Below are 21639 nucleotides of genomic sequence, written 5' to 3'. Positions count from 1 at the left end.
CCGGAGTGGTGTTGGGGACTTTGCCCAAGCTGCTCTGGCTGCACAGCTCTTCCTGCAGAAGTGGCCCCCAGGACTCAGGGGCCGCACCACGCACTCGGGGAAATGCTGCTGTAGGCAGTCCATGCTGCTGGAGCAGCAGGCACTGGGAGGCCTTGGCGGTCAGGCACTGGCCCGAGCTCCGGCTCTGGTCACTACAGCCACTGTGCCCATGTGAGTGGCAGGCCCACAGTCCTGAAGAATTAACCACCCCAGGAGGCAGCCCTCAACCAGAGATTACAGGGATGTGTTAGTACCTGCCTCCTCACCGCCCTGGCCCCCCCCCACCCCCCGCAGGAGGGCTCCCACAGTCCTCTGCCCTCTCTCAGGACAGGACCACGCCCCAGCTGTCCACAGTGGTAGCTGGCTCTCCAGCGCACCTCCTGCTGTCTGTCCTCTCCTTCCAGTCTCACTCCCTAGCTCCCGGGCCCGGGACCTCTGGGCCGGCCTCTCAGATAAACTGCTTGCACCAGGACCCCTGTCCCAAGGACTGCTTCTGAGAGAGCCCAAGTCACCAGAGCTGTTACCTCCTCACAGCTTTTAGAAGCACCCAGATGCCTCCCCCAGCAATTCCAGAAAAACACTCTTGTCACTTATCTCTAAATCTACCTTTTCTCCAACAACAGACTCCAAGAAAAAGCTATTTCTGTTCCCTAGCTTCCACGTACGGGAATTCTCTCTCCCAATCACCCCAACATGCTCAGAATTCCCAGCCCCTTAGACCCTGTTGCCCTGACTGTCTACCCACCCAGTGCACTGACTGCTTACTGGGAGCAAAGCCACAGCCACTTACTGGTCCAAGGAACACAAATAGGAAGCTGCTTAGGGCCTCACAGAATGCCCCTCCCCCAACTACCAAAGCAAGGACGGGGTCACTCTGGACTTCCCGTGCCTCACAGCTCACAGCCAACCCATCATGACATCCAAACTTCTCCTTATTCTACCACCTCTCTCCGTTGCTCCCCCCACCCCTCACTGGGGCTAGCCCACTGCCCTCTTCCCTGTGAACTACTCCAGCAGCCTCTTCACTGTTCTGACCTCAGGGCCTTTGCATATGCTGCTCCTAAGTCCTGGAGTGCCATGTGCAGCTCACCAGCTTGCCCAGGAGGACCGGTGACTGTCTGCCTCCTATTCACTGCCTCCTGCAGCTGCCCTGCCCTCCCACTCCCACCCATTCCCTCCTTGGGCCCTGGTCTCTCCTGTTATGAAATCATCCAGTTATGGAAACACTTGAGAGAATCATACATCAAACGCTGTGTACCCAGCACTGCTTAAGAGAGATGTTATGCACGTCACTGAGGCCTTCCTGAACTCCTTCCCAGTGTCCCGCCCCTCTCGCCCCGCAGCTGCCACTCTCCTGAGTGTGGGATTCCTCTACTCCTCTGCTTAGCTTGATATCCTTGCATACATGTGTATCCCTGAGCAATATATATCTTTTCTCATCATTTTTAAGCTTTATATAAATAAAATGACTTGTTCTCCATTTGTCACCTCAGGTTCTGTTGCTGTTTATTTGAGGTGATAGGTACAGATGCTGTTTGTTCACTTTTAGCCGCTGGGGGTCCCCTGGTGCGCGTGCAGTCTCCCGGCGGTCCCCAGCCATGCCGCGGTGCTGCTGAGCCTCTGGGACCAGCCCCCTCAGCCTGTGCGCCCCTGTGTCAGGTTCCTACCCAGGAATTTGCTAAGTAAAGAGACACACCATTCTCAGCTTTACTGATGTTGCCAGACTGTTCTCCAAGGTGGCTGCACCAACATGCCTTGTTGGCAAACCATTTGTCCCTCAGCCTGGCGCAAAGGTGCCTCTCTGCCCACTTCCACCTCCCACGTGAAATGACAGCTCCGCTAGTGGATGTCCAGCCAGCCCAACACCCTCCCACAACTGTCCTCCCTCACCTCTCCAGCTGGGCCCGTCTGGGGCAGCCGACACTGGGCAACACCCAGAGCAGGACAATGGCAGCAGTGACTCTGAAGGTCCACAGCCACAGAGCTGACCCCAGATTGGCCACTTTGGCTGTGTGCCTTTGGGCAAATCGCTTCTCCTCTCTGAGCCCGTGTCACCTCACCTGGGAGATGGGGCACCCACCGTAACCAACAACAGGGGAGCAAGGATGAGTAAACAAGTGTGAGAGGGCAACAGGCGCCCAACAGAGAAGCTATCACTACTGTCACCGAGGACGCCAGGCACTTTATCACCCCAGTCAAGCCAGTGGGAGGGAACTGGTCATTTATCGGCCAGTGTAACTGTGAAGTTTGAGGGGATGCCTGTCTCGCTTTGGGTGTGACTGGATCCAGGGGTTCCGACCAGGAACTGGCCCTGTCCATCTCTGGGCCACTTTCTCCTCCATCTTGGCTTCATTCTCAGCCAGGATCTCCAAGTGGGGACTTCAGGACCACATCCATCCAGCTTAACAACTGCCAGGAACTAAAAGAGCTTCTCCTTCCTGATGCCTCCTGCCCAAGTCCCAAGTGGTCCTCATTGGCCCAGGCTAGGTCACATGCCCACACTGGAGCCAATTACAGGGCATCCATCAGTCCCTGCTACTTAAGGTGTGGTTCTTAGAGCAGCAGCACTGGAACCACTTGGGAGCCCCTGGGAAAAGCAGACGCTCAGGCCCCACCCAGACCACCCCCACCCCCCCACCACCGCGCTGAATCCCTGTCTGCGTTTGGGCAGAGCCTCCCGTGAGCGAGCCAGTGAGCCCCGTCTGCACATCAAAGCCTGAAAAGCGCTGTGCTGTACATTAACTGTTTCAGTTGCTCAGATAATTTTTAAGTTCTGTTTTATTGAGAGCCACAAAAGGTAAAAACTAAGAAAGCCCTTCAAAGTCATCGAGTCCCCCCGCTTCTTTTGTAAATGAAGAAACCGGGGGCAAGCAGAGAAGGGTCTTGCTCGGAGGCCCCCCCCAGAGCACCCCCACACCCCACTCCCCCATTAGTGCAGCCATGGTCTCTGGGGGCTGTCTCATGGGGAGATGCATCTGGGCCCCAGAGGTGCCAGCCTGGGTCAGGCTTGCCGCACCCGCGAGGAGACGTGTCCCGGCCGTTACAGCCACCCCTGCGGCACCTGGCCAGGGCGCTAGGAGCACGCAGGCCCTGCGGGGGATGGGCAGCCACAGACACGTACACATGCAGGCCTCGGGCACAGCCCACCCTCACCCTGACTGCGACCCACTGGACCCCCCAAAGTCAAGAGCACTACAGACCACACCAGCCTTTATTCTACCACAGAGTAGGGCTGGGGTCGAGGCAGTTCATTCTCAGGCTGTGTCAGAAGGTGCAGAGTGTTGGGGGCACCTAGATTGGACCCCAAAGTGACAATAAGTTAGGAGGAAAATTCTCAGGCTGTTGTCAGGCTGGAGCCGGGCTGGGGTGCCAAGTGGGCCCAGCTCGGCCCTCCCAGGCAAGGCAGGCTCCAGGGCAGGCATGCCTCATACTGCAACACAGGAGGGCAGGGGGAGAGAGAGGGTTGGGGGTCAGGGGTGGTGGGGCCTGTGTAAAGGGGTCCCCAGAGTCTCGGAGGATGGGGCCGAGGTGGTGGGACAGGGCCTTCAAGGGAGGGCCAGGGCAGGGCTGCGCAGGGCTCTCACCAGGCCCTCAGTGAAGCTCCTGCAGATTCTCATAGTCTGGGGCGCCCTCTTCCTCCTCTTCCTCGGCCTCCTGGGAGCTCAAGATGGCTGTCAGGGGAAGAAAGGTTGGTCTTCAGCTTGAAAACTGCACCCTGCCCCCCACCCAGGGAGCTCCCAGTGCCCGCCCCTCCCCCAGCACACACCAGGCTCGGTCCTAGCCGTGGGCTGCAGCTCCTGGGACACGTTCACGTACTCCCGGCTCCCATCTGTGGGGACAGGTCAGCAGGAGGAGCTGCCGCGCCAACAGGGGGCAGGCCACACCGAGGGTGAGAAAGCAAGAGGGCAACGGACAAAGGGCAACAGAGCCACAAGACGGGTAGGGGTGCGGCCACACTGCGAGGTGGGGTGGGGTGGCAGAGGGAGGGGTGGGGGAAGGTGGCCCCTAGGAGGGCACCAGCTGCTCACCCAGAGACGCATCTGCACTCTCCTCGCTTTCAGGAACGTTCACATAGTCTTCCCCCGACTCCACTGTAGAAAACCACCAGAGTCCCCAGCGCGGTCACCCAGGGCCCTCGGGCACAGATTCCCGAGCGCCTGAGCAGATGAAGCCCCAACCACAGCCACCAGACTTTCAACAAAACCAGCCTAAGATGCCTGCGCAGACACCCAGAGCCCGTCCCCACAGGCAGCCCCAGAGGGACGCAGACAGGGTGCCCCAGCCCAGGGAGGCCAGTGACCTAGAGGAGGGCAGAGGCCGTGGCAACGGGGAGAATAGGGCAATTTGACCAGAAGTGATTAGAGGGGATGCAGTTTCGGGGGGGGTGGGGGAAGAGACAGCAGATGCCCACAGTGCCCCCGCTTGGGGAGCAGAGCCAGACAGCAGCTCAGAGAGGTCGGACTGGGTGGCGTGCGCGGAGGGGGACACGACTCTCAGGGCCGGGCTAAGTCAGAGGTGCCGTCAGCCTCGCTGGACCCTCATCTTCAGACAGACCTGCCCTGATCCCCCATTCTTGTCACAGGCCCTTCATAGCGCACATCGTCATCGACAGTGTCTTGTTCTTTTACGTGTTGACTTGTCTCTCCATAAGGACGTGGACAAGACAGGCTTTGGAGCCAGACTGCCCAGGTTCAAGTCCAGCTCGAGCACTAACTAATCATGTAACCTCAGACAAGCTACCCAGCCTCTCCAGGCCTCAGTTTTATCATCTGTAAAATAGGATGAGTATTAAAAAATAGGATGAGTACCTACCCGTCTCACAGAGGTGCTGTGAGGAGTAAAGCAGTGAACAGTAAATGTAAGTATTAAGCAGCAAGAGCTACCGAGTGTCTGCTAACTAAATAAACCCTGCCATTGCACAGTTGGGGTAACTGAGGCACGGGGTGGGGGGGGACGGATAGGTCCAACAACACCTGCAAATTGTGAGGTTCAATAAGCTCATACACACAAAACTCTGAGTAGGGCATGTAGTAGGTCCTCAACACTGTTAACTCCTTTGCCATGGCACTAATAAACTTGTATCGGAGGTCCCCAGTAAATATCATAAATGAATAAGTGAATGAAGAAAAGAAGCACTTGGACAGGTGGTCTGGAGCTCAGGAGAGAGTCCCTGACTTGGGGACCTCTGCAAAGGCAGCCAGCATGTGCAGGCGACGGCCCGGGCGCACCCAGGGAGGAGAGGAGCCGAGAGGAGCCGAGCGCTGAGGATCACCAGATGAGGAAAGCACCAACAGGCAGGATGTGACCAAAACAAAGGGAGAAAAACAGCTCAAAGGAAATAGAAACAATGCAGGAAGCAGAAGAAAAATTCCAAAAAACAAAGACAGAAAAGACTACATTTGTTTAGTACCCTTGGAGGTTTACAAGATAATATTGCCTCCGTGAAACAAGAACAGGACGCATGAAAAAGGAACGCATCGGGGGACCAAAAAAAACCTTTCACCCCATAGAGACTGAAAGAATAGAGTGGAGGAGGGGAGCCAAAGGGGAACGAGGTCAAGGGACTCCTGCAGAGGAGACGCCAGAGAGACAGGAAAGGAGAGAGGCAGAGAGAGAAAACCAGATCAGAGCAGGGTGCCCACTCCCCGCAGGACGGGAGTTCTAGGAAAAAAGAAAAGAGAGCCCAGAGGCGGAGCAGGCGTCAGAGAAGCAGCAGGAGAGAGAGGCGCAGAGGGCCTGCGGCAGGGAGGAGCGGCGCTCCAGGGGCGACTCACTGGAGAAGGCGCTGTCTCGGAGGCCGGGGTTGCTGGGCACAGGAGCTGCCTTGGCAGCGCTGCAGGCGGCTGGGACGGTGTCGGGAAGCACCACCCTGAGGGAGAGTCAAGGGACAGGTCAGCTCAGACCCCGGCCTCAGCCCCTTCTCCCCACCTGGCCACTCACAAGTAGCCCTCGTTGTGATAGTCCTCCTCATCCTCATCTTCATCCTCGTCCTCACAGACTGGCTCTAGGGTAATGACACAGGGGTTAGCACAGTCCAGGTCAGGCCCCAGCCTCCCCCATCCAGGGCCCCGGGGTCCCAGACGCACCCTCATTCTCATAGCTTGCCACACTGTTGGCTAGGGAGAGAGAGAGCGAGAGGGAGACCGAGTCAGTGGAGGCCCACCCTCCGCCAGCCCCAGCCGCCCCCCCAGCCCCGCCCCAGCTTACCACCATCAGAGTCCTGCCGGGAAGATGACACTTGGTGGGAGCCCCCTGGGGGCTGTGGGGATCTCCTGGAAGTCAAAAATGACAGGTCATGCCTGGGACGGGGCTCTGGGACAACAGGGGTTGCAACAGGGAAACTCCCCATCCCAGGAGGCGAGGGATAAAGAGGGAGACTTGGAGGGGAAGGGGTTACTTACGGCATGGGAAGCAGGTCTGGCTGGCTCAAGGATGGATGGGATGTAACAGATGGATAGGAAGTAGCTGGTGACCAGGAGGCTATCATGGCTGAGGACACAGGACCGAGGTGAAGGAATGAGTCCAGACATCGTGTCCTAACCTTGTCAAGGCCTCGAAGGACAGACAAACCCCTTGAAACCCCTGTGCCCTAGACAAGCCTGAGGACACCTATATCCTCCATCCCAGCTCAGGTCAAGATCATGTGGGCAGCCATGGGGGGGCGGGCAGGGGGGAGCTGAACAAAGGCACGCACTTGCTCGCATTCCAGGGAACTCTCTTCCATACCCCAGAGGCCAAGGACCCTCCATGTACTCACGAGGCCGTTTGATCACGATTCTGTGTAGGGTCCCACTGGCAGGAGAGACACATTTTGGTAAGGAACCAGGAGAGGCCCAGGGCCAGCCCCACGTCGGGCACTAAGGGAGCGGCACCAGCCAAGAGGGCAGACTCACCTGTCGGAGGTGGCAGGGTCGTCTGAATCTGCGGAAGAGAAGGCCCGTGAGGCAGGAAAAGGGAGTGATGAGGGGAGCAGGTAATGGAGTCAGGGGCTCTCGGTGTCTCCACAGACAGGACGATGTGAGGGACTGAGGAGCGGGCTGAGGACCCCTGGCCATGTGTCCAAGCACCTGACAGCCCCAGACTCCCACTCACCTGACAGCTCCCGGCAGCGTACACAGAGTGCCGTCAGCAGGACGGCCAAGAGCGGCAGCAGCAGGAGGCCCAGCACGAGGGGGAGCAGGATGGCCACCTCCATCTACCTGCAGGACAGAGCTTGGACCAGGCCTGACTGCTCGCCCTGTGCCCCTCCAGGACACAGCTGCCCCACAGAGCGGGCTGGGCCAGCAGAGAGACCGGGCCCAGTGGCACCAGGCTAGAAGCCTGGCGGAGGGCAGCTGCGCCCTCGTTGAGGGCTCCCCAGATCCCTTCCCCTCGTTGGGCTGAGTGGGGGTCAGTGCTGGCTCTGGAAGACCCTTTATCCCAGAGCAGTCCGGCCAGGGCCTGGGCTGGAGTCTGGGGCACCAGCCACCCCTGCATGGACTCTGCACCCAGGCCTACCTGCCCCTCGGCTTGGCGCCCGCCTCACAGCGCCTGCCTGCCCGCCTGCGGCAGGAAGCTGTGGTGAGCTCCGGGTGAGGGCAGGAAATCATCAGGCTTCTCAGCCGGCTGCATCCACCCCCTTCCCACCCCCACCCAGCCAGTGGGGAGGGGAGGAGGCCGCCTAAGGAGCCACCCTCAGGTCTTCAAGAAGGGTGTGCTGGTCTCCGGGACAAGGGGCAACTCATACCAGTGGGACAAGGACAAGCCAATTGCAGGCCAGCCAGCAGACAGGGATTCCACAGCCTTGGCTCAAGGAGGCAGCAAGGAGGGAAGTGGGCCCCGGGAATTCAGAGGGGCACAGGGCCCACCCCCACCCCACCCTCGTTGGCCAAGAGGGGCGGGCTCTTGGGGAAACAGGGGCGTGACTCACAGTCACACAAAGCCAGCTCACTCCACCCTGTTCACCCAGCTCAGAAGCCCCACAGAAGGGACCCAACAGCCGCTAGGAGCCCTGGGGCTGCAGGGGGGACACCCCCTCCAGTCCAGAGGTTGGTGGTTACTCACACCCAGACAGACGCAAGCAGGCAGTTGGGGTCTGGCTACAAATTTTATTCAGTACAAATAGCACCGAGACCCTGGGGCTGCTCCCGTGGAGGGGGAGTCCTCTTCCAAGCCCTCATTGCCCACCCCTGGCTGCCCATGTAGTGTGTGGGAGCTGGAACATGGCCCAAGATCCCTCCTGGACGCGGGGCCAGGCCAAGGGTTTGGGCCCAGGGGCCGGCAGGGGCTGGTCTAGGACCAGCTGTGGTAGGTACGCAGGTAGGTGGGTGACGGCCCCTCAGATGAGCACACTGGACACAGGGACCCGGGTGGAGCGGCCTCGCCGGGGCACCACGATACGGTCATCTTCAGGCCCTGCCTCATGCAACAGACCTGCAGGCGGAAAGGTCAGGGTCAGGGTCGGACGGGCAGACGGACACAAAGCCTGGGAGAGGACAAACAGGCAGCTGGAGCTGTGGACAGGGGGACGTCAGCCTGTTGGCCAGGCAGACCCGAGGCTGGGTGAAGGGACAGCTGTGCCCCGAGAGAGGCCAGGCCACAGGACTGGACGGATGGGCGGAAGAACGAGCAGGCGGCGTCACGGAGTTGGGCAAGCAGCCGTGCACGGATGGAGGGAAGGTCCCACTGACCCTGCACGTGCAGCTGGGCCCGCCGGCGGTCGCCCTCGATGACGATGGCGGTGCCCAGGAAGGCTGCACCGCCTAGGGCCCCAACAAAGGCACACAGCATGAGTGAGAACTGCAGGGCCCGGAACTCGGATAAGAAGGAGGGAGGCCAGTTCCGGCGGAGCCGATCAGAGATCTGCGGGGAGATGAGGAAAGGAAAGCGAGGAGAAAGAGACTTAAAGAGGACACTGGGGACAAGGGGCCCCAGACTCCAGAAGAACAAAGACCAGAGCCAGGGAAGGGCGTCTGGGCTTCCAGGGAGAGGTCCACGGCCTCATGTGGGAACGTGGAGACGAACTCCTTCCCACCGGATGCGGGTCCTCGCCCGGCACGGAAGCCTGACTGGGCCGGCCCTCCCATTCAGCCCCGCTCAGGCCCCTGGCCACTGGCCAGTGTCAGGAACCCAGGGTGCCCAACCCCCACCCAGCAAGAGGGCAGTGCTCACCAGGCCAATGAGGTAGGGGCTCCCCGCGTCACCGAGCAGGTGGGACAGCACGATCTGGAAGGCCTCGGCCGTGGAGCGTCTGGTAGGGATCACCACATACTGGGGGCGGGGGGTGCAGAGGGCACAGATGGGGCAAGGCTCAGCCTAGGCTGAGGTCAAAGGTGAGCCCCAGCTCAGAGGGGTGGCTGGGGTGAAGGACAGGGCAGGCCTGGACTACAGGCCACCTGGGCTGGACTCTGAAGTCACCCGGGGGCTGGATTTTGAAGAAGGGGCAAAGGCCACAATTCAAGCCACTCCCTGCTCCCATCAGCCTCTGGACCAACCCTGGAATAGCCTGCCTACTCACCAGCAGAATATCAGCCACAATGGCCCAGTTCATGGACAAAAGTGTCTCTCCAATAAAGATGAAAATCTGGGGGACCAGAAGGGGGGGGTTAGGGTTGATCTCATCATAAGAACAAACACATGGAGGTCCATCTATTAACTCACTGAGTCCTCACAACACACCTGAGACAGGAGCAATTAGTATTTCCTTTTTGCAGATGGTGACACAGCACAGCCCAAGGCCACACAGTTAGGAGGGCAAGACCTGACATTCACAACCAGGCACTCCCACCCCAGAGTTGGCTCTGAACCATGATGCCGGCTGACTTCAGTCCTGCCCCAGTGCACCATTCCCCGACCCTGGACCCAAAACAGCCCCCCTGATACCTGCTGGCTACTCACATAAGTGGCCACGATGCTACCACGGGCACAAGCCACAGAGAGGAAGAGGAAGGGTGCAGAGCCCAGGAGGCCAGCAGCACAGACCAGCGGGTCAGCCCGGGGGTTGGAGTGGCGGAGGCGGCGGCTGATCTCCACGCCCAGGCCCACACCCAGGACCCCGGTCAGGCAGGTGATGAGCCCGAAAATGAGACTGGGGGCAGGGACAGGGGCACGGGGGCTAGTCCATCTGCCTGGAAAGCCCCCTAGCCTCGCCCCTATGGCCTGGAGAGGAAGATGACCCGTCCCAGCCACCCTTGCAACCCAGGTCTCTCCAGGCACAGCACCCCATGGTTCAGGGAGGTCCGTCACCCACTTCCCAGACCAGGAAACTGAAACTCTGGGAGAGCAAAACAGCCTGTGGAGTTGGGATTCGAGCTCTCCTTGTCTGAGTCTGAATCATACCCTTTCCACTCCATCCCCTGCCACCCACAGGCCATCCATCCCAGCCCCCATCTGGTTACCTGTCAGAAGAAGAGCAAGAGTCTCCAGGAAGACAGGGTGGGGTCTCCCCCAAAACCACACGGGAACGCAGCAAAAATGCAGGAGCCCAAAGAGCCAGGGAGCCCGTGACAAAGGCCACAGCAGTGAAGCCGAGGGAAGACAGGATGAAACTAGGGCTGAGGACAGTGGGAAAGGAGAAAGTCAAACTCCACTGAGGTGTAGGCGTGGAGGGCTATCTTCTGCCTGGCCATCCTCCTTTAGTGAGGTCGGGGCACTAGGGTCTGGGCCTGTAATTCAAGCAGCTGCCACAGGAGGCAGCAGTGACTGAATTCCTGGCTCTGACATTGGGCCAGGGGACGGGAAAGAAAACAAAGACCACCCCCACAGAAATTTCAACCCAGCTGTCCTGCCTTCCTGGGGATCTAGATGTTAGGTGAGGATGGAATTAAACTCACTTTCTTGCCAGAGCCCTCAGATCCGCCGACCACGAGGTGGGGTTCAGGGGCGGGGAGTCTGAGTGGCGCTCTACAGCTCCCCTCGGCGGCTCCCTTACCACCAGGAACAGCAGCAGTACTGCCACCACTCCTAGGCCTGGTGTCACCTGGGGAGAGAGTGGGCTTCAGGACAGGCACAGGCAGAGACACGCCCAACTCCCAGGGCTGGGAGGATAGGTGTGTGAAGGCAGCTCGGGCGCCAAGCCCTCAGCAGCAGGGTAGGTGCTTGCTCAAGGACGCTGAACCTGCAACTGTGGCGGAGGGGCGATTGCTACGAGGGGCCACACCCATTTCTGCAAGCCTAACTGCTCCCTCTTTGGTAACAGCACCCTAATTTTCTTTTGGGAAACCACTCCCCTCACTTCTCTCAGTCAGGGTGGCTCGAATAGGGCAGGGCTTGTAACCCAGACTTAGCCAACAAGAGCAGTATTAACTCCCCCAGCCTCGATGGCTGAGTCAATGGTGGGCACGTGACCCACATTCATCTAATCAGATTGCTCAAGGATCCAGGACGCCAATGTTTCTAAGTGGGAAGATAAACGTGTGGGGTTTCCACCTGCTGGAGGACAAAGGTAGCACAGAGGAAAGCAGAGCTACGAGGAGGGTGATCAGACGCCCGTGACTGTGGGAATCCCGGGTCCAGTTTTAGTGGAAGCACGCCCTGGGGTTTTCCGCTATGAAAGCCAACACGGTGCCCTAGGGCACTTACACTTTCACAGGGGACTTCTGTCACCTGCAACCAAGAGCTCTGTCTAGCACACGGCTTTGCGGTGGGGGCAGCCAGGTTTTCTGCAGGTTTGGCAGAGTGAGTGCTGCCTTGAAATGGGGTGTCTGAAGGTAAAAGGGGGGATCAGTGACGATGCTGCTGGCTGTCCCTCAGGCTGTGACCAGACTCACCCTCAGAGCCCAGTGCCAGTCCCCAGCCACGTCCTTCACTTTGGAGCCTGCAATGTAACCCAAACCACTGGAGGAAAGGGGAAGGAGAGGAGAAGGGACAGCTGGTCAGTCACGCCCAATGCCAGGCCCTTCTGCCTCCCCAGCAGGCAGGCCCAAGGCCCACTCACCTGCCCACTGGGATGGCAAAGTAGAACACGCTGAGCATCTGACTCCGCTGGTCTGCCACGAAGAGGTCAGCGATGAGGGTGGGTGCGATGGTGGAGTAACTGGCCTCCCCGACCCCCACCAGGCCCCGAGTCAGGAGGAGCAGCCAGAACCGCTGGGGAACGAGACGGGGGTGGGGAGGTAGCACCCCACCCTACAGCCAGCCTCCCCGTCTAGTTCACCAGCCAGTTCTGGAGAGGTGGCAGGGATGGCGGGAGGGGCCAGGGTTTTAGAACCAGACGGACCTGAGCTTGAATTCTGGCTCCCTTACTTACTAGCTGTGTCTTTGAGGAAGCAACTTAACCTCTCTGAGACTCAGCTTCCTAGTCTGAAAAAGGGAGATAAGGACATGTTCACATAACTGTTGTGAGGATAGGACAATGAAAGGTCTCTTCATTACCTTGTGCCCAGTAAGTGCAAAATAAATCTCACTTTCTATCTCACCCACCCCATCCAATAGTGAATAATGATCTTAGGTGGGGTTTCATTTGGCAAACAAAGACCCCTGAAGCTAGGACAGGTACCATCACCCAGGGAGAGCGTGTAGGGCTGAGGACAGAGTTCTGGGGCAGAGAGAGAATGGACAGGTGATTTTAAAGGAGCAAAGAAGCAACCGCCAAGGAGACAGAAGAAAAACCAGAGGAGTGGCATCACAGAGGTTAGAAGAGAGTTTCCAGAGGAAGAAGTGGGTCAATAAAGCCAGAGGCTCCTGCGAGATCTAGTGAGAGGAGGACCAGGAAGTAGGAGCTACATTTGGCAACTGAGAGCTCACTGTTGACTTTGGCAATGGGGTGCTGGGGGCAGCTCAGCGGGCAGTGCTCAAGGGGCAAGTGGGAGAGGAAGTGCGGGCAAAGTGAGAGCCTCTTCCTGGCTGCTCCTTCACCCAGACTGGAGCTTGGTCAAGGAGGCCTTTCAGGAAGTCTGACTAGGAAGGAGAAGAGGGGGAGAGGGCAGTCTAGGTAAGGTAAAGAAAGAAATGGTACAGAAAGAAATGTGAGTGTTTAGGTGTTGAGTGGAAGGAGTCAATGGTCAGGGGGAGTGGGGATGATGGAGAGAAGGTTCTGAAAGAAAAGAGAAGCCCTGACCACTGTGGCTCAGTTGGCTAGGCATGGTCCCTCAAGGTGAAAGGTCACTGGTCCAATTCCCAGTCAGGGCACATGCCTGGTTTGGTCCCCTGTCTGGTGTGGCGGCTGATAGACATTTCTCTCTCACATCGATGTTTCTCTCCCTCTCTCTCCCTCCCTTCCCCCCTCTCTATAAATAAATAAACAAAATCTTAAAAAAAAAAAAAACAAGAAAAAAAAAAAGCCCTGGTTGGCGTAGCTCAGTGGATTGAGCGCAGGCTGCGAACCAAAGCATCGCAGGTTCGATTCCCAGTCAGGGCACATGCCTGGGTTGCAGGCCACAGCCCCCAGCAACCTCACATTGATGTTTCTCTCTTTCTCCCTATCTTCCCTCTCTAAAAATAAATAAATAAAATCTGTGAAAAAAAAGAAATTAGACAAACAGATGTGTTTAAAAAAAAAACAAGAAAGAAAAAAAAGAAAAGGGGAAAGAATGGTGTGGGTAGATTAATTTAGGCAAGGCCGCGAGACGGGGGCTGGTGGCTGATGGCGCAGACCGAGGAAACCACAGACACTCCCCAGGCCCCGTCTGCAATGATTCCACACAGTGGGGCAAAGACTGATGGGGGACTGGAGGGGCCAGAAGCAGGAGTCATGGTGGAGACTTACCTCTTTGGGGATGAAGGATGACCCCAGTGTCACCAGAGACCAGAAGGCAATGCCCCCACACATGAGATACTTCCGATTGTACCTGTCACCCAGGTAGCCAAACACAGGTGCCAACACCATGTAACTGGAGATGAACACTGAGGGGAGGCAGAGAGTCACAACCAGCCCCAGCACCCCTTCCCCACCCCAATCCCCACTCCACCCCCACCCCAGCTCGGGAAGGGCAGCGGGGGCAGGAATAACTCCCAGTCCTGAAACTATCAGAGCTTCCAGCTAGGGGAGTCCAATTCCACTTTAAACACCTTCTAAACCTTCCACTGTATAATACATGGCCTAGCTGACTCCATGGCCATCACTTCCTCCTACCCAGCCAAGAACAAAATCCAAATACCTTATCGTGGCCCACTTTGCGCTGTGTGACCTAACCCCTCCCAACCTCTCTGACCTTATGTTCTTCCTTTCCTTTCTCTGCACCCCAAGAGCCCAATAGCCACGCTCAATACCATCTTTGGGTTTTTGGCAACTGCTGTCCTTTCTGTCTGTAACATTCTCTTTTCTCCCCTGAGCTTCACAGTGCTTAGCAAGTTCAGGTTCCAGCTGAGACACTCCTCCAACCAACACACATCCAGTCTCTGCAGCACTTCCTTTTACATAATGCTTATCCCTTTGGAAAAGGACCTCATCACCAGTGTAGGTTTTTACGGACCATTGCCCCTCGGGCACAACAGAACGTCAGCTCTTGCACATAATGGCCTCGCCTGTCTCGGCCGTGACTGTTCCCATTATTGAACACACGGCCTAGCATAAAGTAGGGCTCAGGAGACGCACTGGATGAAAAAGTGAATGGGGCTGCCGAGAAAGAATGGCCTCTTCTCTAACTCAGCGGCTCTTTAGAGTTTGCAGCACAGGACCTGTGATTCCATTCTCATTTCTTTAGACTTGCCTTGAATACCTGCAGCTCCTTGCTGGCCTGAACTGGGGCAAGGTCTGGATTCAAGTCCCTCTTCTGCCTCTAACTTGTTATATGACTCAGGACAAGTCCCTACTCTTCTCCAAGCCTCAAGTTTCCTTATATCCCTGACCAAGTAGCTAGATTGGTTAGAGCATCATCCTAATATGCCAAGGTTGCGGGTTTGATCCCCAGCAGGGCACATAAGAATCAACCAATGAATATATAAATAAGTAGGACAACAAACTAATGTTTCTCTCTCTAAAATCAATAAATTAAAAACATTTAAGAAATGTAGATAATCCTAACTACTTCCTCTATAAATTAAAAGGAACACCTATTCCTTGGCTGATAGAAGAATTTGAAAACAATGGGCTTTTATCAAAGGTCTTGGATAAGTTATGTAAATGTTATCACCACTTTCTCCAGAGCCTGGGACATGGTCGGTGCTCAGAGACACTCCAGATGAATGGAAGGAAGGAAAGAAAAGAGGGTTTGGGCCTGTTTTTCCCTCTCTCACAAATCCCAAAGTTCTAAACAAGTAAAACTCACCTCTCTCCATTCCAGACACACTCTTCCATCTGCCATTATTTATTGGCTGACCCCCATGTCCTCAGCACTGCACTACACACTTCACAGGCATTATCTCATGCAATCCTCACACCAGCCCTTTGACATGCTCTAGGTCATCACTACTTGCATCTGACCGATAAGAAAAGTGAGGCTTAGAGAGGCTGAGGGCCTCACTCATCACACTGTGAGCAGAATGCTGAGATTTAAACCCAGGTCTGGCTTAACTATTACATTAAGCTGATTCCCCCTTTAAATGAGGTGTGCTAACTAACCAGAATCATTTCAGAGGAGAATCAGGGCCATCTGTTCCCCTAGCTCTGGCCACTATTCCTCCATCAGTGAGGCCCCAGGCACATGAGCATGTGGTCCCTACTGGGGTAAGGAAAGGGAAAATAGCCCTGGCTGGCGTAGCTCAGTGGATTGAGTGCGGGCTGCGAACCAAAATGTCGCAGGTTCGATTCCCAGTCAGGGTACATGCCTGGGTTGCAGGCCATGACCCCCAGCAACCACATTGACGTTTCTCTCTCTCTCTTTCTCCCTCCCTTCCCTCTCTAAAAATAAATAAAAATATATTTTTTTAAAGAAAAGAACAGGGAAAATAGCTACTGTGCACCCAGGAGGAGCCTCCACTCACCGGTCTGAATGAGGCCAGAGCTACCATCTCCGATACTGAAGAACTGCTCAATATCCGGAAGGACGCCTGGGAAGAAGACTCAGGATGGGATCCGCGAGGCAGCCTCACCTTCGGGACCCCGCTCTCTTCCCCTCGTCTAACTTCCTCCCAGAAGTCGGTACCAGCCACGGTGAAGCGGTCCATGTAGTTGAGGAGGTTGATGTAGCACAGCACGGCCACTATGAGAGCCGAATGGCTCGCAGACAAGCCGGTGATGCGCTGCAGCTCCTCCCGGTCTGGGACCTCCGGACCTTCGGACTTCGGGTTCCCCATGGAACTCGGTAATAACGAGGTGCCCGGCACCGGCCTGTCGTTTGTGTCATCCGCCTGGCTGAGGAAGGGCTCGGTTTCGGACCCGGACATGGTCCCGGGGGCTGCGTCTGCCCGCGCGCTGGTCCCACCGACGATCCTACCTGCGAAGGGAGGAAGCTGGAGAAAGGAGGATGGAGGGAACTCAGGCGACGGAGGTGCGCACAGAGATGGGTAGGACCTTGTCCCGAAGCACAGAGCAGGGCCGGGAAGGAACCCGGGCCCTGTCAAGCTTCCCCGTCCCGGCAGACACCGCGCAAAGGGGATGAGTGGAATTCGGGTGATGTCGGGTATAGCAGAGGGTTGAGGAGGGCCCGATCCTCCCCACCCCCCAGGGGGAGGCCACCCCTCACCCCGGGAAGGTGCCCGCCGCACTCGCTGTAGCTCAGCCCCAACGCTGCACCGTGGCCGCCGCCATGATGTTTGAGAACCGGTCATGTGACGGCGGAGCCGTAGTACTGCCTGCAATCCTTTGACACGTGACCAGCTACCAGAATAATGAAGCAGCAGCCTAGAGCTGCGCATGCTTCTTCTGCCTCGCCACAGGCTCCTGAACCACCTGACAGCCGCCTGGTCACCGAAGTAACTACCGAGGGGCCACAAACTCCGCGCGCCCCGCGCCTCCTCCAATTCCAAGTCGCTCAGCTGCGGCATCCCCGCCAAGACTGCCACCCCAGAAGCCGTCTAGGGGAATTGCTGAAGTTGCTCAACCCTTTGAATCTCGCCTTCCTTATCTGCAGCCCCCTCTTGGCTGGCCTCTTTCCAAACTAGATAATGGAATGTTTAAAAGGCTCTGGAGATATATCTCTAGAAATGCCAATGAACAGGTCTCGCTCTAAGTAATTATTTTCTCTTCCTCGTTGTCTGATTTGGGCTTCATACAAAGTGATGAATGAATGAGTGTTGAGCAGCGACCTTCTGTCCTGGTCTCTCGTTCGGCTCCTGCCCGTCGTTTGGATCCCCCAACCCAGCGGCTTTAAAATCTTGAGGTCTCCTAGTCTCAAGAACAGCCTCCGCAGCCTGCAGCGGTTTTTCTTGCTCTTGCGCCCTCTGGTGGTCTCATTTAAGGCAGGCCAGGACTTGAAGCCTAAGTACAAAGAAAGACTACAGAGCCCTGGCACCGAAAGGAGAGCCTGGAGTGGTTCTTTATGTCACCCCGCCCCAATCTCCAAGATACAGCTGTTAAACATTCATTCTAAATAAAATTAGCATAGTTCTATGCAAATTCTGCTTCAAGATCCCTCTTCCAACCAGACCCACTGAAATTCTGGAGTCTCATGAGGAAAGCATGAGGCCCCTAAGGTGGCTTATCAGAAACTATTTTGAGTCATGGGTACCCCTCGTTGGCATTGTTCCAGGAGATACTTCATGTTTTAGAACCTTACTCTGTGTCCCCTGAGGATTTAAAGGAAAGCCCTGGCTGGTATGGCTCAGTGGATGGAGTGCCGGCCTTGGAGCCAAAGGGTTGCAGGTTCAATTCCCTGTCAGGGCACATGCCTGGGTTGCAGGCCAGGGTGAGCCAGAGGCAACCACACATTAATGTTTCTCTCTGTCCCTTTCTCCCTCCCTCCTCCTCTGTCTATAAATAGAAAAGTGAAATCTTTCAAAATAAATAAAATATATTTTTAAAAAGGTAAGAGATGGAAAGGAACTTCAGATTGTATTCACTGAATTTCCTCAACAAAATGTTATTGAGCCCAAATGCCCATTAGTAAATGAACAGATCAAAAGACTGTGGTACAGAGGATGGCTGGGGTGAGGGGGGGAATGGTCGGGGGAAAATGGACACAGCTGTACTTGAAGAACAATAAAAAAAAAAGAGAGAAAAATCTGTGGTACATTTACCCAATGGAATAGTATGCAACAGAAAGAAAGAAGGAACTCCCACCCTTTGCAACAGCTTGGCTGGAACTGGAGAGCATTATGCAAAGTGAAACAAGCCAGGTGGTAAAAGACAAATACCATAAGATCTCACCTGTAAGTGGAACCTAATCAACAAAACAAACAAGCAAGCAGAATAGAGCCAGAGACATGGAAATAAAGAAGAAACTTACAGTAACCACAGGGGAGGGAGGAGGGGCATAATGGGGAAAGAAGGGGAAGGGTCAAGTCAAGCAACATGTATAAAGGACCCATGGACAAAGACAACGAAGTGGGGAGGAGAATTGAAATTGGAAGGTGGGGGTGGGTAGAGCAGGGAGAGTAATTGGGGGGAAATAGAGACAACTGTAACTGAACAACAATAAAAAAAATTTTAGCCCTGGCTGGTATAGCTCAGTGGATTGAGCGTGGGCTATGAACCAAAGGGTTGCCAGTTTGATTCCCAGTCAGGGCACATGCCTGAGTTGTGGGCCAGGTCCCCAGGGGGGCCACGTGAGAGGTGACCACATATTGATGTTTTTCTTCCTCTCTTCCTCCCTCCCTTCCCCTCTCTCTAAAAAAAAGTAAATAAAACCTTTAAAAAAATAAAAAAATATATTATTGAGCATCTACTATGTGCCTGACATTGTGTCAGGATAAAGCACTTTTAGTCCCTACTGTCACAGGTCTTATCTGGAGGAGACAGATAACCATACACATGTAAAACGGTACCTGTGAAATGCAAAGGCAAGCCACAGATTGGAAGAAAATATTTGCAAGGTGTGTATCTGGCAAAGGACTTATATCCATTCAGATGCACAAAGAATACTTGAAGTTCCAGAAGGCAAAACCACAATTTTTAAATGGGCAAAAGATTTAAGGAGACATTTCACAAAAGATATATGAATGGCCAACAAGTATATGACACCATTGGTCATGAAAAATGCAAATTAAAACCATAATAAGATACTGTTGTACTAGAAGAACTTTAAAAAAACTTAATAATACCAAGTATTGGAAATTATATAGAGTGACTAGAAGCCTCATACAGTGCTTGAGGGAATGCAAATAGTACAGCTGCTTTGAAAACACGTTGGCAGTTTCTTTAAAATTAAACATCCAAACCCTGGCTGGCATAGCTCAGTGGATTGAGCGCGGGCTGCGAACCAAAGTGTCGCAGGTTCGATTCCCAGGGTACATGCCTGGGTTGCAGGCCATGACCCCTAGCAACCGCACATTGATGTTTCTTTCTCTCTCTCTCTTTCTCCCTCCCTTCCCTCTCTAAAAATAAATAAATAAAATCTTTAAAAAAAAAATTAAACATCCACTTCCCACATGACCAAGCAACTCTTCTCCTAGATAGCTAGCAACAAGAAATGAAAACATGTCCAAACAAAATCCTGTATGTGAAGATTCAAAGAAGTCAAGAAAATGGAGAGGAAACCCCACATGTCTGTCAACAGATGAATAGTATATCCATATGATGGAATACTACCCAATGAAACGCACAATATGTATAAATCTCAAAAACATGCTAAGTGAAAGAACCTAGACACAAGAGATTATATATAGTATTAGTCCACTTATGTGAAAATCTAATGGAAAAAAAAAGGAAAATCTAGCCTTGGCTGGTGTGGCTCAGTGGATTGAGCACCAGCCTGTGAATCAAAGGGTCACCAGTTCGATTCCCATCAGGGCACATGCCTGGGTGCAGGCCAGGTCCCCAGTAGGGGGTGCTCCAGAGGCAACCACACATTGATGTTTCTCTCCCTCTTTCTCCATCCCCTCCCCTCTCTAAAAGAAATAAAATCTTTAAAAAACTATTTCTCTAAAAAGAAAAAATGGAAAATCTAGACAAGGCAAAACTAAAGAGACAGAAAGCAGATTAGTGGTTGCCTGGGGTCAGAGGGAGGGGAGATAAACACAGGCACCGGGGAACTCTCACAGGACTGGGCACATCTGCTAAAACTCTTGAGGTGTTGACTTAAAATGAGTGAATGTTGAAGCACATAAATTAAACTCCAATAAGTTATGAATTTTTTTTAAAAAAGCCTGTATCCCAAACACAATACCACTGGACATCAATGAAAATAAAACTTTCTGGTTATAAAGGCAAATATTCTGATGCTAATTGGCTTTTCCAAATGGGGAAAATATTCAGTTTTTCTCTGAATACAGGTGCTTTTTAATTTTTTTAAAATTGTTTTTTATCCTCACCTGAGGACATTTTTTTTTCATTGCTTTTAGAGAGAAAGGAAAAAGGAAAGCAGAAGGAGAGAGAGAGACGTCAATGTCAGAGAGAAAACATCAATCAGTTGTCTTCCATACCCACCCAACCAGGGATCAGACTCACAACTTGGGTATGTGCCCTGACCAGGAATCGAACCCATGACCTTTCAGTCTACAGGACAATGTTCCAACCAACTGAGCCACACTGGCCACGGCCAGGTGCTTTTTAAAATTTGATGGATCTCTTGATTAAAATTCGTTAAGGTCAGATAAATAAATGTGTCTGTACAGGTCTTTTGGGTTAAACTGGAGCCCAACTTTTGCTCTATTTGCTTTGGAAATTGTGGTTTTTGTAATGAAAGCATACACTGATGTCTTGAAAAAAAGTTCACTTATGACAAGTGCCACAAAAAAGAAGTCTGATATATGGATGTTATAAAGACCTGATAATCACAGGGTCATTTGACCTGGTCAGGGAGGTTGAGAGCCTCTCAGGAAGTGGTCCTTGAGCTCAGATGTGGGGGAGGGGCGGTTATTGACTTCTCAGGGAAAGAACAGAGAGCAGTCCAGGCAGTGGGAAACACATGCAAAGGTGCTGCCACAGAAGGAAGCATAATGGCCCTGGTTGGTGTGGCTCAGTGGATTAAGCGCCAGCCTGCAAACCAAAAGTTTGCTGGCTTGATTCCCAGTCAGGGCACACGCCTGTGTTGCAGTCCAGGTCCCTAGTTGGGGGCATGCAAGAGCCAACTAATCGATGTTTCTCTCCCTCCCTTCTCCTCTGTCTAAAAATAAATTAATAAAATCCTTTAAAAATTGATTCAATCAAATAATTATTTTAAAAAAGAAGGAAGCATAATGAACACACAAATCTGAAAGAAGGGCAGTGTAAAGAGCAGTGAGTGAGAGAGAGAGGCCTGTGGGGAGTGATCAGAGGCCAGGCTGCATGGGGCCATGGCCATGGCCATGTGAAGGATCTTCATTTCAAAATCAGATTTGCATTTGAGATCACTCTGACCACAGTGTAGATGGATCGGAGAGGGCCAGAGGGACAGCAGAGCAACCTATCAGAGGGCTGCGGCACTAGCCTAGGCTGCAGGCAGTGGTGGCTTGCACCAGGATGGGATGGAGGCCAGGAAGGATGGAGGGAGAGAACTAAACTTCTTATAAGTAGTTTTGTTTTAAAGATTTTACTTATTTATTTTTAGAAAGGGAAGGGAGGGAAAAAGAGATAGAGAGAGAAACATCAATGTGCAGTTGCTGAGGGCCGTGGCCTGCAACCCAGGCATGTACCCTGACTGGGAATCGAACCTGCGATGCTTTGGT

At 54.2% G+C, this 21639-nt stretch overlaps 2 protein-coding genes across 5 annotated transcripts; both read right to left on the bottom strand.

Annotated features, from left to right (window-relative positions):
• Positions 1–2799: 2799 nt before the first annotated feature.
• LAT (linker for activation of T cells) lies at positions 2800–7630 on the bottom strand. Of its 2 annotated transcripts, XM_045849043.1 has the most exons (12): positions 7132–7626; positions 6933–6960; positions 6734–6831; positions 6441–6591; positions 6247–6311; positions 6126–6155; positions 5980–6043; positions 5814–5908; positions 4068–4130; positions 3806–3868; positions 3624–3710; positions 2800–3469 (listed from the first exon to the last, which is right to left on the bottom strand). In XM_045849043.1, the coding sequence occupies exons 1-11, from the start codon at positions 7232–7234 to the stop codon at positions 3631–3633; spliced, it is 840 nt and encodes a 279-aa protein (XP_045704999.1). In that variant the 5' UTR covers positions 7235–7626; the 3' UTR covers positions 2800–3469; positions 3624–3630. The 2 variants fall into 2 exon arrangements, with proteins under 2 accessions (XP_045704999.1, XP_045705000.1); XM_045849044.1 differs by lacking the exon at positions 6126–6155 and having other exon boundaries at positions 7132–7630.
• Positions 7631–8106: 476 nt separating this feature from the next.
• On the bottom strand, positions 8107–16698 carry SPNS1 (sphingolipid transporter 1 (putative)). 3 transcript variants are annotated; one of them, XM_045849287.1, is made up of 13 exons: positions 16581–16698; positions 16041–16347; positions 15880–15945; positions 13724–13860; positions 11954–12105; positions 11787–11853; positions 10851–10996; positions 10416–10571; positions 9916–10105; positions 9536–9601; positions 9190–9288; positions 8709–8880; positions 8107–8451 (listed from the first exon to the last, which is right to left on the bottom strand). In XM_045849287.1, exons 2-13 carry the CDS (start codon positions 16279–16281, stop codon positions 8357–8359), a joined length of 1587 nt encoding a protein of 528 aa, XP_045705243.1. In that variant the 5' UTR covers positions 16282–16347; positions 16581–16698; the 3' UTR covers positions 8107–8356. The 3 variants fall into 3 exon arrangements, with proteins under 3 accessions (XP_045705243.1, XP_045705241.1, XP_045705242.1); XM_045849285.1 differs by having other exon boundaries at positions 16041–16331; positions 16581–16670; XM_045849286.1 differs by lacking the exon at positions 8709–8880 and having other exon boundaries at positions 16041–16331; positions 16581–16670.
• Between the last annotated feature and the right edge of the window lie 4941 nt (positions 16699–21639).

Source organism: Phyllostomus hastatus, unplaced genomic scaffold (genome assembly GCF_019186645.2).
Source record: "Phyllostomus hastatus isolate PE091 unplaced genomic scaffold, TTU_PhHast_1.1 phas_contig_64, whole genome shotgun sequence".
NCBI classification, from domain to species: domain Eukaryota; kingdom Metazoa; phylum Chordata; class Mammalia; order Chiroptera; family Phyllostomidae; genus Phyllostomus; species Phyllostomus hastatus.
The sequence above is the reverse complement of the archived record's forward strand: the minus strand, read 5'-3'. Positions and strand labels throughout refer to the sequence as shown.

What these genes read in the sequence shown, in the direction of transcription:
- LAT (XM_045849043.1), bottom strand. Translation starts at nt 7,234, where the DNA reads ATGGAGGTGGCCATCCTGCTCCCCCTCGTGCTGGGCCTCCTGCTGCTG. An exon ending in GTTCCCTGGAATGCGAGCAA is followed by an intron (nt 6,592 to 6,733) that starts GTGCGTGCCTTT and finishes CTGTCCTTCGAG; the next exon opens with GCCTTGACAAGGTTAGGACA. An exon ending in CCAGACCTGCTTCCCATGCC is followed by an intron (nt 6,312 to 6,440) that starts GTAAGTAACCCC and finishes TTTGACTTCCAG; the next exon opens with GAGATCCCCACAGCCCCCAG.
- SPNS1 (XM_045849285.1), bottom strand. Translation starts at nt 16,665, where the DNA reads ATGACCGGTTCTCAAACATCATGGCGGCGGCCACGGTGCAGCGTTGGG. An exon ending in ACTGGCACTGGGCTCTGAGG is followed by an intron (nt 10,997 to 11,786) that starts GTGAGTCTGGTC and finishes CTCTCTCCCCAG; the next exon opens with GTGACACCAGGCCTAGGAGT. An exon ending in GTAGCATCGTGGCCACTTAT is followed by an intron (nt 9,602 to 9,915) that starts GTGAGTAGCCAG and finishes CTGGTCCCCCAG; the next exon opens with ATTTTCATCTTTATTGGAGA.